This window comes from Anabrus simplex, chromosome 4 (assembly GCF_040414725.1).
Source record: "Anabrus simplex isolate iqAnaSimp1 chromosome 4, ASM4041472v1, whole genome shotgun sequence".
Lineage (NCBI taxonomy): Eukaryota > Metazoa > Arthropoda > Insecta > Orthoptera > Tettigoniidae > Anabrus > Anabrus simplex.
In genome coordinates, this window is record NC_090268.1 from 170,641,687 (window position 1) to 170,655,727 (window position 14,041).

The following is a 14,041-nucleotide window of genomic DNA, read 5'->3' on the forward strand; positions in this document are numbered from 1 at the left end:
AAGTTTACCTGAAATGATTATGTTAATCCAATGAACGGCCCTGGTAATGCTAACATGATATTAATATATGGCATAGCAGCACTTCACAAATGATGGTAACCTAGACACTAATGATATAATTGGTTTTTACCTGTTAAAGAGCATCAGTGCATGAGTGCAAAAACTCTATTGACTCTAAACATTGATATTTAACGACATGGACGAGCGCCAATTCGGTGTAGTCGCTTGATAACAGGTAACCACAGCATGATTGGGCAGGTGTTGGTAGTGTAAAACCCTGCAAATCCCTCCAAGTCACTATTTCTTCTGTGTAACAGTATACATATTGCTCCATCTGTCACACTTGTAAGTTTTGTTATACTCCAAGATCCAGCCAAACATATCCGCGGGCAAACACAGATTATTGTAAAATACACTTGCATCTAAATCACTCGACACTTTGAAGCTCATAGTCACTGACGGAATATCACAATATCAACTATGTTCTATCTAAATTAATATTTTTTGAGGAACACGAATAGGTTCAGCGTCTGGAATTAGAGAAAAGTCTTCCCTACCCTCAGACTTATTATCAAAATGATGTATGCACACTAGAGTTGTGTGATTGACTTCAAAATAATCACTATGTATAATCCTAATCAATTTCCCTCTTATTGTTTTATTCCGTAGAAAACTTAAGAATAGGTGTATAAGAGGCATTGCCATAGCTAGACTTAAAACCAGGTTCACAACACAACCTTAGTTGTTCGCTCTGTATAGGAAAGGAGTGTTCCCTGCTTTGACAAGCGGCATAACTGGAAGGTAAACACAGCCAGTGCCTGCGCCCCATATTTCCTCAGTCGTGTTTGCCCTGTTATAGTGTGCGGAGTGTAGCCTCGTGGTGAACGTGACAACATAATGGTACAACGACGCCATCTGGACACCGTTTTGCAGGGTAGAATACTGGGCCGCCTGAAAGAAGGCCAGACACAGACTGAAGTCATCGTATCTTTGAATGTGCCACAAAGTGTCATTTCCAGGCTTTCACAATGAAAATCCTTCTAGGAAAACGCAGGGAATTTAATGTAGAAATACACATTGCCTTTGTGGACTTCAAAAAAGCTTTTGACAAAGTAAACCGCAATGCCTTAATTAATATTTTAATATCCGACCACACTCCACAACAGATGGTACAGAACATAAGTAACCTTTACAAACATAACCTGATTTCCGTAAAGGTCAACGATACATTATCAGAGTGGAAAACAATATACACAGGAGTAAGACAGGGTTGCGGTCTCTCCCCTCTCCTGTTCATAATCTATATGAATGCTCTCATACAAGAATTTAGAGAAGCAAGACATGGTTCCATCCGCGTTAACAGAAATCTATAGCTGGACACAATATTAGATGACTTAGTGCTGGTCGCCACCTCAGAAGATGATTTACAGCGTTCAATGTATAACCTAAACCTAGTCTCAGGAAAGTACTCAATGGAAATATCCCCTGAGAAAACTAAGATAATGGCTTTCTGTGGCAAGGAACCGGTAAGAATCAAGATCTGCTTAAATAACGACATTTTGGAAAGAGTAAATGATTTTAAATACCTCGGCTACATTCTGTCTTTCTTTAAAGAACTGGATATACCCGAGAAAAGCTCCTCAATTAACAGGTGTTTGGGAATCATCAATAAATTTTTTAGACCTTCATTAGTCCAAAAACACACCCGTACAAGAATCTACAAAAAGACCTGTACTTTGCTATGGAAGTGAAGCGTGGACCCTGAGGAAATGCGATGAGAGAAGAATAACTACAGCTGAAATGAAATACATGCGGCGAACAGCAGGAATCACTAAGTGGGAACACAAAAGAAGTACAGATGTGCTGAATGACCTTAAAAGAAGATCTACAGTATATTGGAATACATCTGAATACCAGAGAAATTGGCTAGAACACCTAAACAGAATGTACTGAAGCAGGATCCCCAAAGCAGTCATAAACTACTGCCCCAGTGGGAAGAGATCTCTGGGACGCCCCAGGAAGAGATGGCGTGAAAATGCAAATCTTTTGTATAGACCGTAACAGTTCTTCTGTAGGACTAATACATGAAAGGATGATGATGATGATGGAGACGATTTCGAGACACAGGAGATGTTAGCCGTTGGCCAGTAGAAGGTTGACTAAGGATAACCACCCCACGGGAGGACCGATATCTGGCCTTAACCGCCCGACGAAATCGAGTTCACCTGCAAGACAATTGTCGGCGGAGCTTGCAGCTGTCTCAGGGGTTGCCGTTTCCTGGCCAACTGTGTACCGGAGGCTCAGAACAGCAGGGCTGTTTGCCCGACGTCCAGCGGTGTGCGTCCCGCTCACTCCAGCACAGAGAAGGGCCCGTTCTCAGTGAGGCCGTCAATATCGAAACTGGACCATGAATGAATGGAGGGATGTGCTCTTCACAGATGAATCCCGCTTCAGTTTGCAGAACGATTCCCGTCGCACATTAATCTGGAGAGAACCGGGTAGCCGATACAACCACAGGTACATCGTGGGACGGGACCAGTATGGTGGTGGTGGCGGCATCACGTTGAATGGGCGTACGGATCTGCATATCTTCATGGGTGGTCCGAGGAACACTGTTAACGTTCGGAGGTACAGGGATGAGGTATTGAGAGCACGTGTTCGACTCTTCAGAGGTGCTGTTGGTCCAGACTTCCTCTTAATGGACGATAATGCCCGACCGCACCGCGCTGCTCTGGTGAATGAATTTCAGGCTGGGGAAGAGATTCATTGCATGGAATGGCCAGCGAGTTTTGCGGACCTGAATCCTATAGAACATGCCTGGGATGCATTGGGGAGGCGAATTGCACCCCGTCAGCCTCCACTAAGGACCCTCCAAGACCTTCCCATTACCCTTTCGGAGGAATGGGATCGACTACCACAAGAGCTCTTGGACCATCTGATAGAGAGAATGCCACGTCGCTGCGAAGCATGTGTGGCCGTTAGGGGGTAACCATACACCCTATTAGCAGCATATTTTGTTGTGGAAGACATTACAAAGTTCTGACAGTTGTTGTCAAAGGTGTACCTTATCTATCAGAACCTTTCTGACACTGTTATTTTGGACAAGTTTTGTGACATATGGTGTGAGTCAGCTTCCGTTTATTCAGCAATCCGTGTGACATTCCTTTCATGCGGTATGGCCTCGTTTAGTGATTATGCTTAACTTTTGGACACTAGTGTATTTTATTTCATCCAACAGATCATATAGTGATATGGGACACGTCAATAATCATATTTACAGTAACCGAGGATAAAACGGTAATATACATGCTATGAGAATTAAAAAGAAATATACAATGTAGTAAAGAAACACAGATTTTAAAAAGACGACACATAAGTTAATTTTCAAGAGCTGAGTATTCTTCAATAGAATAAAAACAATGGTTTGAAACAAATTTGAATAATTCTTTCTTAAATTTTGAACACGGTTTTATATGCTGAATGAAGTCTGGCAATTTATTAAACAAAAGTACTCCTGCATAATTCAAGCTTGATTCATAAAGCTTAGTTTTGTGTGATTCTATGTGCAGACTGTGTCTATCTCTAGTTTTATAAACATGTACATCTGAGTTTATGGTGAAACTGATTACATTCTCTTTCATATATACAAGTGTTTGGAACATAGAATAAAGTTTAAAATATTTCTTGCAGCTTGTCCTCCTGCAGACACCGGCCACTCCTCTATTTTCTTTTGTAACTTAAAGATGACTTCTCTATATCGTGAATTCCCCCAGTAAACAATTCCATACCGTATGGGACAGGCATATGCAAAACATTATTCGACAAGCCTCTAAATTAAAATTATTTTTCAAAGACATTATCATGAAATAAATTCTACAAGTTTTCCCCCTATAATCTCTGTATGTTTTCCCAGGTTAATGATTCATCCATCACAAGCCAAGAAACTGTTGATGAGTACTCAACTATGGTCTTTCCAAATGATATCGGACAAATTTCTATATCTTCTATATCTTATGGTGAAATCTAATCACAGAAGTGTGAAGTCCTTAAGATTAATGTATTATCTTCAAGCGTTGGGAACCGGATTTAAATCGAACTACGGCAATGCCTCTCATACAACTATTTGTATATAAGTTTTCTAAAGAATAAAACATTAAGAGAGAAGCGAATTAGGAACATACATCGTGAATGTTTCTACAAAACAGTAGTGCGCATATGTAACCTGAGAGTACAGTAAGTCTGGGTTAGGGAAGACTTTTTCTAATTCTAAATGGTGAACCTATTCGTATTACTCGAAAACCCCATTCATTTAGACGTATGATAATTGATACGGTGATGTTTCGTCAGCGTCTATGTGCTTCTAAGTGTCGCGTGATTTAGATGCAATTGTATTTGTGCTTGCCTGCGGAAACGTTTGGCTGGATCTTGGAGTATAACGAAACATATAGTGTGACAGATGGAGCAATTTGTACACTGCTACACACATGACATAGTGGCTTGCAGGGATTAGCTGTGTTTGTATCGCGGGGGTTTTATAGCATCAATACATTCCGATTCATGATGTGGATATCTGTTATCAAGCTGTCTACACCAAATTGAAGCTCGTCCATATAGGTTAAAGACTTCATTGTTTAGAGTCAATGGAGTTTTTATACCCATGTTCTTCAATGGAGAAAATCCTATTATATCTTTAGTGCCTGAACGTTTCATTACTAAGTTTATCATCATTGTTGGAAGTGCTGCTATAGGCTACCATATATGTCAACATATGTTTTAAGAGTTTCCAGTAGGGAAGGCTCAACGTCACCAGGGCCGTTCATTGGGCTGGCATAATCATTTCGGGTGTACTTCCCTTTGATTTAGTGCTGAACATTAGAAATTGTCCGCCATTTCGAAATTAGGGCAACACGTTATGTTTCATACTTCTTATGAGAATGAATAAGCTGAGGAAGTTCACACCTTAAATATTTTCGAACATTCAAAATGATGTTACAAATATCATTTTAACAGTTTTATAATGTATTTCCATCTATCCAGCGAAGTGAAATCTAAGAGAAAACGTTATTTGAGTAAGTGAAACGTCTAAATAATCAGTTTGTTGTTCTCTTTTGCTGTGGGACTGTCCATCTGTTCTAGTAGAATATGTGTGATTCTATTATGTGTGATGAGAGTACTTGTTCGTGAAGCGTTTTCAAAGGTACAACAGTGATTTTCTCTATGATGTTACATTTATCATGTTAAATTACCACCGTTGGCAAAATATGTACCAGATATTTTCGTAATTTCTGGCGGACTGTGTAGCGCTTTCGTATCAACGAAAATAATTTAATGTGACGCCGGGCTGAGGGTGTCAGACGGTTGACGCTCCGGTCCTCTGTCCCCAACTTGACGGGTTTTGATCCCGGCCCAGTCCGGTGCTCAAATACTTCAGCCTCGTGTCGGTAGATTTATTGACAGGTTAAGAAACTCCTGCAGTACTAAATTCCGGCATATCCGAAAACCGTGAATAGTAGTTGGTTTATCCCCGAAATGAAGTTATTGCGTGCTACTCTAACCTCCATCAGTCGGCAGCTACTGCGCCCACGATGTCCACCATTTTGGTTTCGATAATACGGTCTGATATATTGTAGTTGGTCTTGCCTTGACGCTACGCCTTATGGCTGATAAACGTAATTAATTATTATCACGGGTAGTTATAAACTCTAAGATATTCAACGGAGTTTTGTATCTTACGATTACTCCTTGACTAATACTTCTTGGCCAAATATTAAAATGGCGAGTGCAACACAAATTCCGGAGATACCCAAATGTTTCAATTCACCATACGAATAGCAAACCAGACCTGGATAACACTATCTCTCATGAAGGAAAACATTTGCACTGCATCAAATAATGATTATATATATTGATTTTCAAGAACACCATTTATCACACGTAAATGCTAGACAGTCCGTGTTCATACACCAGCGCCATCTTTTTTAATGAAAGTGATAAAGTTGTTTTGTAAGAAATTGAAAATATATAGCTTTCAAAAATAATTCCGTTTTTTGTTATCCCCTCGTGTATTATATTATATTATATTATATTATATTATATTATATTATATTATATTATATTATATTATATTATAGGCTATATTCTCTCGATAGATCAGAGAAGATGTAGGAGTAGGTTCATATGAGGAAATGAAGAGACTAACAGAAATAAGAATTGCTGCGAACCAATCTTCGCATTGAGAATTAAGCTGCTGGCCCACGGTCTAGCGGTATGTAATCCGCCTGTTACTTAGAGCCATGCCCTTATTCTAGTCCAGATTTTCTTTTAGTTGGATATGAGGAATGGTTCGAGGTCTACACAGTGAGCCTGAGAAAAACTGAGGCGATATGTGGTGACGAAATAGGGGCCCAAGTCCAGAAAGCCAGGAACATAGCTGAGAAGATTCTTCGCGATGATCACACGTCGCCTTGTAGATCTACAAGCATTCGGGCTGAGCAGCAGTCCCTAAATAGGCCAATTCCCCCTGTGGGTGGGGGCGGTAGAATAACACCCACGGTATCCCCTGCCTGTCGTAAGAGGCGACTAAAAGGTGCCCCAGGGGCTCTGAACTTTGGACCGCGGAATGGCGACCACGGGGCCCTTAGCTGAGTCCTGGCATTGCTTCCACTTACTTGTGCCAGGCTCCTCACTTTCATCTATCCTATCTGGCCTCCCTTGGTCAACTCTTGCTCTTTTCCGACCCCGACGCTATTAGGTTTGTGAGAGCTAGGGAGTCATTTTCACGCCCCTCGTGGCCCTTGTCTTTCTTTGACCGATAACTTCATTTTTCGAAATGTCGGACCCCTTCCATTTTCCCCCTCTGATTAGTGTTATATAGAGGATGGTTGCCTAGTTGTACTTCCTCTTAAAACAATAGTCACCACCACCACCACTAAATAGGCCAAGCCCCATCAGGGCCGTAGTACTATGGGCTTTAAGTGTTTAATAATACCGGTAATTATCGTTTTAATTTGCAACCTTTATCACTCCTGTTATGAAAATGGTGTTTAATATTTCTTTTACAGGGAGGAATTTACGTCCTGCAGCTCTTGGATGCATACTGTGTATCCATTCCAGTCATCTTTACATGTTTCATAGAAACTACAATTATGTTGTGGATTTATGGTAAGAAATATATTTTCTTTTTGGTATTTATTGGTAATATGCTAACAAGAAACGTTCGGGAACTATTTGATAGATGTTAATATTTTTTGAAACATTTTACCCATGACACTTGAAACTATTTTCGATACTGTTGACTGAAAAAGTGAAATGGCATATGACATTTAGTGTCGGGAGTGTCCGAGGACAAGTTCGACTCGCCAAATGCAGGTCTTTTGATTTGACGCTCATAGGCGACCTGCGCGTAATGATGAGGATGTAATGATGATGAAGACGTCACATACACGCAGCGCCCGTGCGAGCGAAGGTAACCAATCATGGTTAAAATTTTCGACCCTACCGGGAATCGAACCCGGCACCCCTGTGACCAAAGGCCAGCACGCTAACCATTCAGCCATGGAGCTGGACACTGTTGACTGGTGGATACAAATACCCTGCCCCATACCGCTTAGAAGATGGATGTTCCCCTGTTGGTGGGGACGGTAGAATAACACCCACGGTATCGTAAGATGCGACTAAAATGGGGTCCAGGGGCTCTGAACTTTGGAGTGTGGGTTGGCGACCACGTGGCCCTTATCTGAGTCCTGGCACAGCTTACACTTATTTGTGCCAGGCTCCTCACTTAAATCTATCCTATCCGGCGTCCCTTGGTCAACTCTTGTTCTTTTCCGACCCCGACGGTATTAGAGCACTCGATGCCTAGGGAGTCTTTCATTTTCACGTCCTTCGTGGCCCTTGTCTTCCTTTGGCCGATAGCTTAATTTCACTCCAGGCAAATGCTGGGGCTGTATCTTAATTAAGGCCATGTCCGCTTCCTCCCCACTCCTAGGCGTTTCCTGTCCCATCGTCGCCATAAGACGTATCTGTATCGGTGTGACGTAAAGCCAATTGCAAAAAAAAAAAAAAAAAAAAAAAAGAAGATAGGACTGGGATGGAAGCGGCCGTTGCTTTAATTACCGTACAACCTGTAGTCAAATGAGGGACCAAAAATGAGTACCAGGGCAAAGGCGGCCGGGCGTAGAGCTAACCACACTACCCCACTAAGTGCCGAGGTTACGGATAGTAGAAGCCTGTATCTTCCACTCCTCCAAGGGCCTTCATGGCCTGTTCGGAGTTGACTTTTTCTGCAGTCAAATGGAAAACTGACGATGTTGGAGTTTGAGCCTGCAAGCTTACAGCTGCGTGGGCGTTGACGCGCAGTAAATTCGCCAACCGAAAGAAATACGAGTAGGCACTCTATTGAGGCGGCCTGAGTGGCTCAGACGGTACGGCGCTGGCCTTCTGACACCAATTTGGCAGGTACGACCCTGGCTCAGTTTGGTGGTATTTGAAGGTGCTCAAACACGTCAACCTCGTGTCGGTAGATTTACTGGGACGTAAAAGAACTCCTATGGAACTAAATTTCGGCATCTTAGCGTCTTCAAAAACCGTAAGTTAGTGGTGCGTAAAGCAAATAACATTATTTATTATTATTACTTTACTAATTCTTCGTATTTTTAATTTGTTGACTTACTACGCTCTTTCTGTTAAGATATTCATCGCGATCTAAAGTATCAAGCGAGTTGGCCGTGCGGTTAGGGTCACGTAGTGGTAAGCTTGCATTCGGGAGATGGTGGATTCGAATCCCACTGTCGGCAGCCCAGAAGATGGTTTTCCGTGCTTTCCTATTTTCACACCAGGCAAATTTTGGGTTGCACCTTAATTAAGGCCACGGCCTTGGGTCGCCCAAAACCTTCGATGTGTTAGTGCGACGTTAAACCACTAAAGAAAACGAAAATGTAACTCTGGAATATGCGTGCAAATGTTCTCAGCTACGTTGAACCATCTTGGCGTCCTGGAAATCGGAGTAGCTAGTTATTCGAACTACCAACAAGCTGAGAGAAATTAATTTTTTGACAAACTGCCGTATGGCGGTCCTTTTTCCAGCCTTCACGGAGAGGGGCCGTAATTTTACATACGCTGAACATAGCTCATGGAAGATCTACGCACTCTTACCTCCTGAAGAGGGAAGACCCCACAGTGTGTTGTTGTGGTTCACCGTGGCCCACATCCTCACAGAGTGTGCCGATCTATCGGTCTGCAGGAGACACTCGAACCCATAGTAGCCGATGACGAGAATACTGATGATTTCGTCATTCGCTTTATGTGTGAGAGTGGACTAATCAAGGGGTTCTAAATTTCAAGTTCACGGTGTCCTTTTGAACTTAATACATTTTTATTAATGTTTTCTAAACATTCTTTTCAAATTCCTCCGTTGTTTATGTTTATTTTCATTTTGATTTCCACTTATTTTTTTCAGAGAGGATCGTTACCTACTATAGTTGTACTTCCTCTTAAAACAACAATCACCGTCACACCTCTAGTATCGGAAGAGAAACGATACTTTTCTTATTGTAACTCCTTATATGACGGTGGGAATATAATCTGTGTACGCAATTTTTGAAGAAAAAGATCCCATGGCACTAGAATCTGTTTATATCCTCCCCTACACCACTTAAAAATCCTGGATCACCTAGATATCCGTCGAAAGCCTCATTTTATACTAATTTCGTAATGCACCACCTGCACAGAAATGGTTGCTCAACCACTCATGTTAATTTTTTCAGACCTAAACAAGGTGCAAACATTTCTTCTCGTGACCATCAACGAACCTTACGCACATTTGAGCTCCCCTTCATATTGGTTTGAGGTGGCTACGTTTTATAACTGGTCGTTTTCCTTTCCGTAATGGCTTAATTTATTCTTATACGAATCACCTCCACAGTTTGGGAATAGCCCCTGTTTCATCGGCCTAGTGCCCTTTAGGTTGTAAGAATTCCCATCTAGGAGTGCAAGATTTCACCTCCATTCATTTTGTGTTCGGACCATTTATTTAACCGTTTTTCGTTTGCATGAAGGCCCCGTAGGTTGGGTAGTTAATACCCCTGTATAATCATTTTTTCTATTGTAAATTGTGCCTCAGAGGCCAGAATTTGTAATTTAATGCTGCCTTGAATAAGCTTGGAAAACTGAGAGCACGTCTGCTCTTTTCTAGTGTTGTAAAAGTGCCTCTGGGAGGCTTGATATTGTGTGTTGGGAGCAAGCGCTCCAGGTATTGAAGGATTTCTGCTCTTGCATAAAGGTTGTGATCTTTGTAAAGTTGAGCGTGTAGCTCAGGAAATGTAAAGCGAGGGGCTTGAAGCCCAGGACTTGTGGAATTCACTGTATTGTATTTTCCTTGACTTGTTCCAGATTTGCTAATTGTAACAGTTATTTGATGATTTTTTTTAATTCAAGAAAAAAGAAAAATATAACTTTTGTTAAAGTTTTAAATTAACTTTGATATTGTAGTTAGACCCATTCACCCCGGCACCTTCGTTCACTTCTGCTGGTCTACGGGTAACCCCGTAACAACAATAATAATAATAATAATAATAATAATAATAATAATAATAATAATAATAATGATAATAATTGTACCGTGGTACAGTGTCTCTATTTGTGTATTCCTTGAGCTGTCCTATATTATGACCATCTCTGCTAAAGACTCTGAACTTAGAGACATCGTAATCGTTTTTTGTTCTATGGTTAGGTAGCCCTGTTATCGATATATATAAGAATCCTTGAGGGTAAAACTCCAACTAATCCTAAAAGAAAGTTTGTATTTCTATGTTTGTGAATTTGATAGTATGCTGTGGTTATTATTTTTAGTTCCGAAGTTGCACATACTTCCTCTACCACCCCCTCTAATTCCGTCAGCCTATCTTAAACTAGAATGTAATATTTCTGACCAACGTGCTCTTGGTTAATGTAAGCCGCCCAATCCGATCCTTACATTGTAAACATCTAGATCTTTCCGGCTTTCTCTCTATGTAAGCTGAGGCATTTTCACCCTCAGTGTCTGGAGGTGTGATTTACGGCCTGGAAGACGTTCCAACTAATATGGTATGGCAGAATAAACTTATCTAAGTGTACTAACTGCGTGAGAAGTGTAGGGAAGATTTTCTCACTTTTCATGTAATATATAACCATTAAGGCCTTCTTTTCTCGTCGTTATTTAGGGTGGTCTCCCGATTTAAATAATTATTTCCCTATGGGAAATTGGTTGTATTTAAGGGAGCACGAGTGGTTACCCTCGTAATTCTCCCATTCAAATTAAATAGGGTGACTAAGTTTTCGTAACTCTAAAATTGAACTTAACGTTTTTCGTTTTAAATATTTCTATGCTTCGCGCGAGCCATCAGCCTAGTTAGGGTTCGAACCATTTCATTCTCGAGTGCTTGTTGACCACCTACTTTCTAATTAGTTATCGGGCTATAGTATTTCCTTTTCTACATTTATTTTGCTGTGGCGAAGTAATAAAGGCGTTTGGCATCTGTATATACGTTTTTCGAAGGGTAACCTTGGTAAGTAAGTTAGATCTGTGAATTTGTTATCAACAATGTAAATCGAAAGACTGTATCAATAGCCCATTATGGGGCTTAGCTTGTTTTGTGAAATCGTCTCTTCCAAAACGTTTAAGGCTATCCTCTATTTGAACTGAGGATGAAGCAACTCGACCTAATCATTGCCATTTTCATGTAAAGGGGAGCTCAATCCCGTAATAATTGTAGGCTACCTGTTAGGAATCAATAGGTTCATGCTGTACCGGCGTCGGAGCTTTTGAGCTCTTATTTTGTTTTCTGAACCTTACAAGCTCCTGTATGGTTGCACTTTTGTAGAAGTTTATCGTGCAAGTCTGCTCTTCTAAACGTTGTGAAATTTTGGTTAAATGAAATTGTAGTGGTAAAGAAATAAAATTTCTGAAATTCCGCTAGTTTAACTTATACTTTGAATATTGCTTTTCTGCCCATTAAAACCAGGCGCTTCCTGTTCCTCTCTGAGCCGCGGAATCACTGTATCAATAATAATAATAATAATAATAATAATAATAATAATAATAATACCTACAACACAAAAGTTGTATCTTATGCTTGTTAAACCTGAGGGCCTGTATGCAGCGGAAACATTGGACATGATTGGAAAAGTTGGGTTTTAAAAAGTGAAAAAAAAGTGTTGAGAAACATTCTGAGCCCAAATGAAAAATATGGGCATAGGAGACTCAAATCTAACAAAGAATTTTATCAAAGAATGGAAGAGTGGTTGAATAGATGAGGAAGAGAAGGTTACACTTTTGTGGAGACTTGTTGAGGATGGAATCTTTCTTTTGTGGAGACTTGTTGAGGATGGAATCTTTGAATTCTTGAGGAAGAGAAAGACAGACTGGTCTAGAAAGCCAACAATAACGGCCGAGAGGATCCGTCGTGCTGACCACACGACACCTCGTAATCTGCAGGCCTTCGGGCTGAGCAGCGGTCGCTTGGTAGGCCAAGGCCCTTCAAGGGCTTTAGTGCCATGGGGTTTGGTTTTGGAGGAAGACAGAGCTGAAATAGTTTCGAGAAGTGAGGTTGGACTGGACGAAAATGGGTTTTCCTGAAGATTATATCACAGACAGGAATTGATTTTGACAACTCGTCAAAAAGTTCCGCGGTTTTCAGGAGACTGGAGAAACGCCAGTAAGAAAAGGGATATCCTATACAAAAGAGCGTGAAGGCGGAGAAGAATCTGCAACGACTGTCAAACGTGGTCCACAGACGACCGAAACGAAAATATTTACAAAACTAGCGAACGTACTCGTGCTTCGCTACGGTTTTCGACATTGTATACGAATATTTAGGTAAATTACTGTACATGCATTGAATAAGATGTTCTTTTAATTGCATGTCTCTTAGCGTTATCCGAGAAACAGCATGGCCAGGTCCCCATACATTGTTTCCAATGTAAAGTGCAAAATGCGGAGTTGTGATGATAACGGCAGGCTCGCTTGTCTACTGCCATTCACAATCGAGTTGGGAAGTTTACAGTATCATGGCAGGCCTCATTGCCTAATGCGGGGTCACAATCGATTTGGGAAGTTTTCGTTAAAATCGCAGCCCCCCTTTCCTACTTCCAGACAGATTACAGTTGAGTAGTTTTTATTATAATGGCAGGTATCTTCCCTACTGCTGGTCAAAATTGAGTTGTGCTGTTATCATTATAATGACAGGCCCCTTTTTTCCTGATGTCAGCCAGTCACACCGAGTTGGTGAGTTTCCATTGAAATAGCATGCCACTATGCCTAATGCCAGTCACATTTTAGATGGGTACATTTGTTCATAATGGTGGGCACCCTTGCTTGCAGCCAAACACATTCGGGTAGGGGAGTTTACAACAAAATTGCATGCTCCCTTGCCTTCTGCAAATGAAATCGAGAAGGGAATTATTCATTACAATGGTGGGCCCTCCTCACTAATGCCACTTACACAGGAGTTGGAGAAGGACTCCATTCCTACTCCCCGTCAAAGTCGATGTAGGGACTACTGATTACAATAGCAGACACAACCTTTCTCGATCGCGACAAATCGAAATCAATGAATATATATAGATCGACATTCAATGTTTAAAATATTGAAAACCTCCGTTTACAGATTAACTGCTGCTAAACGGCACGTCATATCGACAAACGGATAATAGCATAAAACGCCGCATTTAGCTGTCTAAATGGATGGTCCTCTGATATTTCCTCGTATCTCATCTATTCATGGGTCAGATTGAGTTAGAAACGCTGAATAGGGTGAAATTTGTGTAAGAATGTCTCACGGTGCATTACTGCTGCAAACATTGCATTTGGCTCACATATGACTACTCTGTGGGTCAATTATCGTGTAGAATTTGATTATTCTATCTTTCCTATAAGTGATTCAAAGTATGAATTTTGCGTATAAAAAGTACAAAATTTACTTACAATTGAGAAATAGAGATAAATTAAATATATAAGGGACAGGGATATGACAAAACGTCATAGGACCAAAGTTGTAGATCACTT

General features: G+C 40.9%; 1 protein-coding gene across 1 annotated transcript in view; it reads left to right on the plus strand.

Annotated features, from left to right (window-relative positions):
• The window catches only part of LOC136872214 (sodium- and chloride-dependent glycine transporter 1-like), a 421,393-nt gene that overhangs the window by 270,122 nt on the left and 137,230 nt on the right, over positions 1-14,041 (plus strand). Inside the window, exon 12 of the mRNA XM_068227369.1 lies at positions 7,062-7,161. Within this exon, the coding sequence (XP_068083470.1) occupies positions 7,062-7,161 (100 nt within the window). The remainder of the gene's footprint in view (positions 1-7,061; positions 7,162-14,041) is intronic.